Raw genomic sequence first — 4,782 nt, forward strand, 5'->3', positions numbered from 1 at the left:
AAAAAAAAAAATTAAAGCCACCTAGTCAATGGTATGTTGTTATAGGAGCCCAAAGCCACACTGGGGTGTAGCCAAGGCTTTGGAGTTGACATCAAAGAGGGTGGTGGCTGTAGCCTCTCCAAATCACCCCCTGGGGTCTTCGGCTTCTCAGGCTGGGCAGTACTCAGGATTGATTGCCAAACAGTAGGGTTTGGATGGGGATTCCACTTGCTAGTGGAGAGATCCCTGGAGATGCCCAACAAGGTATTTCCAGAGCACAAAGACTAAGGAGACTGGGAGTTAGTCCAGTGAGAATACATTGAGTATGGACCAGAAGGTTGGCATTTGTAAATTAAATCTAAAAGCTAAAAAAAATACTTTGGAGAATATATTATAAACACCAGCATCATCAGCCTCCAGCTTCAGGATACCCTTTTCCCAAGCCACTCACTGACATTTGAAATTCCAGGAGTGGAGGCCATTCCTTTAACCCTATAGTTGAGATGCAAACCCCACCTCGCTCCTCACCACCCCTGGGGAGCAGGGAGCTACTCAGCATGGATGGTCACTTATTCTTCCTTGTGACTGAGTTATCGCTCCTCTCCTGAAAGACGGGAAGAGAGAGAATCCCTCGGGGTTCTTGGACAAGATAGAAAGGATCCCCAAAAGGAAGAGTGTTGTCTCCATGGCACTGGGAACTCCTGCTCCTGGGGGTCCGTGGGCCTCCCTCGTGTCTGACCTGGCACAGAGCGGTCACCATGGGCCTGGAGAAGGCAGCAGGGCCTACTAAGCTGGTCTGATGTTCAAAGGAATTGCTCCTTCCCCTCCTACTGTTCCTCTTTGAGGCCCCCCACTCAGAAAAAAAAATGCCAATAGGAAGAAATATTTCCATTTCCATGTGTCGTCCTCAGAGTGTCTTTTATCACAATACTTTGATGTCAGAGGCTCGAGCTGGGTGGGCTGAGTCCCGCTGAGATTGGGAGAGGCTGAACCTGAACCAGAGGTGGAGGCCACAGTGGTTTACTTGCCTGCAGATGTCTTGGGGACACTTGGGCTTCCCAAGGATCATCAGACAGAAGGACAACACAGTCAGCCTAAAGTCAGGTGAAGGGCACTGGCTACTCGATACAACAGACCATAAAAAGCAAACAAAAAATATCTTCTTACTTTGTGGACACAGTTCAATGGAGTCTAACAGACCTGGTTTCGAATCTGATCTCTGCCACTCCCTAACACTGTAACCTCAGCCAAGCTCCTTACACTCCCTGAATCTCAGATTCCTCATCTGTAGAGAGCAGGTGACGATGATGACATTACTTCGCGGAGCTCTAAATGAGGACACACACGTAAAGCACTTCCTGCAGGGCCTGGCACATAGTATGTGCTCATTAAATGGTGGCTCTTATTTTTGCTTGTCTTGGGTCAGGGAGAATGGAGGCAGATGGAAAATATTGTAAAGAGAAGAAAAATATAAATGGGGGTGTGTGGCACAGGCTTTTTTTGGAACATTAATAATAACATTGCTAACACAGTAAATGCTCTCTGACCCAGGTTTGAGCAAGCAAGGTGTTCACTAAGGGCTATTGATTGGATCTAAGGGTCCTCTGGGGCTTTCACAGGGTTTGGGGGCTGGATTTGACCTTTACAGCTTCTGATACCCATGGCTGACTCCCCAGGGCGAGTGGACTGCCCATGTGATGTGGGACAGTGCGCTCACTGGCAAAGAGTTGCAGTGATTCTGAATCACCTCCAATAAGGGCTGCCCTCTTCTCAGGGTTGAGAATAACTGCCAAACAGGATCTGTGGGATTTTGTCCCTTAGATAGTTGGATCTTGGTTCTACCAGGCCCCCATCTTCCCCCATCATCAGTACCCAGCCCCTTGGTCTCCTCTTTCTCCTGCCCTCAGCATCCCTGACAGCCTCCTGATGGTAACTCTCCCCAGACCAATTCGCTGGATGGACCCTTAGGGGTCATCTGGGCTACGCTCCTCTTTGACAAAGCATTAAGGACCAGAAAGGAGACAGCCCTGTCCAGGTTTGCACTGGGGACCTGGGGTTGCTGAGGGGCTCGCTCAGGTCTGGGGAGCCCGAGACAGCATTCATCCTGCTGCCACTCCCAGGAATGACGTGCTCTTCCACATGCAGATGGCTCACAAAGACTTGCATGTACGTCCCATGCGTGGTTCACATATGGAAAGTCCTGAGCACGGAAGTGTCACAACAAGTATTGACAAGTGGTAGCTCTTATTACCATTACTGTGACTCTTGTCAAATCTCATATCTTCATACCAACCCCATCATGGTGCAGATCAGTGTCTTTTTTTACAAGAGGAATGAAGGTTCATATGGTCGCTTGAAGGATTTTTCCAAAACCCTGCAGTTAGTAAGAAGTCCACCAAGGCCAGCACCCCAGCCCAAGACTCCTGCTCCAGAGAGCTGCCTCCCACCTTCCTCCAGTCAGGTCAAAGGCCCTCAGAGGATGAGACACTTGCCTGGCAGTACCCTGTGACCCTCTGCCACTGAGACCCATCGTCACCCTCAGCACTCTGCCTAGAGATGAGCCAACAGGCCTGTAACCAAACAGCGGGACACAGACAGTGAGCCCAGTCCCCCAGTGGCCTGTTCTGCCACTTCCTCCTGCCAGAGAGGTCACTGGAGTCCGCAGATGGAAAAGGCAGGGAGGCCAGCCCAGCCAGACACTGCTTACCCCACCCACTGGCAAACCTGCCGTGTTTCACCAGGCATCCCGCGGGCACTTGCTGTGGGCCAAGAATGAGGCTTGTCTGTCTGCACCCCAAACAGAAGGGTGTCCTGTAGGGGCATAAGCCCACACCAGTGGGGTCACACTGCAGGAACAAGCAGAGGAGCCAGGCGACAGCCTACCTGCCAAGCACCTCCAGCCTCTCCCATCCTGTTCAGACACACGAGTCCGCAGAAGGACCCTCAGGGTCAGAGTCACCAGAGTAGGTGGTGTGATGGGGCTCAGGAAGGGAAGTACCTGCCAGCGTGGAGCATGGCACCACCTGTTCTGCCTGCAATCCACGCTTCTCACCCTGGCTCCCTGGTGAGCCTGTGGAATCCCTGCCGCTGTGGGCATTGCTGGAGAGGACTCACGTGGAAACAGTTTTCCTGCAGAGAGGGTTGACAGCGCTTACCAGATCTTTAACCCTTCCATGCAGGACACCACCTCATGAGTGGATGGTTGGGAACAGATGCCCTCCCTCTGCAGGCCATGGATCCCTGTGATGGGAGCAGCCAAAAAGGAAGGGAACAGAGCCAGCTCCCCACGCCCCTGATAAGCGAGGATTCTCTGAGGCCCCATGTCCAATCCCACCCCTCAATTTTCAAGCCCAGGTAACTCCTCCTCACCTTCAGGTCTCGGCTCAGGTGCCTCTGCCTCCAGGAAGCTCTCCTTCATCTTCCTGGGCTGGGTTAGGGGCCCTGCTACATGTACCTCCCCCATCGGGGCATCTCGCACACCACGCGGCAGTTGCCTTCACAGTTTTATCTGTGGTCGCCACTAAACCTCGGATCCCCTGGAGCAGTGGGCAGTGCCCCTCAGGTTCTCCACTCTGTCTTCAGCCCTTGCCAAGGTGCCTGGCATACCGCAGTGCCCAATCAATCTCAAATGAGTGAATGAATGACTGAGTGAATGAAGAATAGTCCTAAATTAGGTTGGTCTCAGATAACCCACATCACGGAGGAGCGTTGTACACTATTTTGTAAGGAAATAGAGCTGGAGGGGAGCTGGGGGTCACACGGTCCCCTGCTGTCAGTTTGCAGATGAAGGAAGAAGCTGGAGTGCTGAGGGAGCACCATGCCAGCAGGCACAGGGGCCTCGGGTGTCCTTTTGCAGAACAAGGGAGGGGCGGGGGGGCTAGCACCATGGACTCTGAGAGGCGGATGGTCTCCCGTCTTCTGAGGTCACTGCCTTATATGAAAATGAAGAAACATGGCAACTGTCTGCCCAAAATGATGGTGCATGTTAAATGTTTACATTTAACAGTTGGGGTTGTGCTGGCCTTGTCATCCTGTGTCCCGTCTGGGGAACTCCTGGTCACACTCATACTCCAATTTGGAGATTATGCCCAAAGTCTAGATTTGAGGCTTTTTGTGATTGGGGCCTGGTCCAAGGGCTCCTTCCCCAACCCCCAGCCCTAGGCGGTGACAGCCCTCCGCTGGTATTTCTTACCGTCCACACTCAGGGTGCAGGCCGTGCTCAGTATCTTAGGCTCAGAAGTGCCTGGTGCCCAGCCTAGGGTGGCCCAGTGCTGTGCGTCCTGAAGGGCCTGGGGCTTCGGGGCCATCCTGGCTGTCCCCAGAAAGCAGGAACTCTGACCCCTGGGTGCACTCCAGGGCGGGGCTCACAAACGCCCCCACTCTGCTACAGTCTTGCTGCTCCCCTGGACCTCTCTCCCTGCCCCTTGCCCACAGGAAATGCCAGTAACTGGTGCTTATCCAGGACGAGGCTGTGGCTGGGCTCCCAGCTCCCCAGCCAGCCACAGCCGCTGCGGGGCCTGGCCTGGCCCGCAGACTGGTGCCACCGCCTGGTGGGCAGCGGGACTGACGCACTCCTTTCATCTCTCTCCTGCAGCCCAGATCGCCGCTGGGGTGGAAGAGCTATTCTAGAGTGCTTGCTGGGTCCCCTGCCCTGGGTGAGGGATGTGACAGGGACAGAGACTGCAGGCACAGTGCCCACCACCAGAACCTATCATCTAGTTGGGAACCGAGTCAGGCCAAAGGCACACAGAATAAGCTGGGCAGGGCGGGGCTAAGCTTCTACAGGACGGGAGGCAGGCAGGC

The 4,782-nt window shown here is 53.9% G+C and overlaps 1 protein-coding gene across 1 annotated transcript in view; it reads right to left on the bottom strand.

Moving 5' to 3' along the window:
- LOC103592564 overlaps positions 1-3,442 on the bottom strand; it is an 86,393-nt gene extending 82,951 nt beyond the window's left edge. The window contains 1 exon segment of the mRNA XM_008575351.1: positions 3,349-3,442. Within this exon segment, the coding sequence (XP_008573573.1) occupies positions 3,349-3,442 (94 nt within the window).
- Positions 3,443-4,782: the final 1,340 nt, after the last annotated feature.

The sequence above is a fragment of the Galeopterus variegatus genome, unplaced genomic scaffold (genome assembly GCF_000696425.1).
Source record: "Galeopterus variegatus unplaced genomic scaffold, G_variegatus-3.0.2 Scaffold1171, whole genome shotgun sequence".
In the NCBI taxonomy this organism is placed as follows: domain Eukaryota; kingdom Metazoa; phylum Chordata; class Mammalia; order Dermoptera; family Cynocephalidae; genus Galeopterus; species Galeopterus variegatus.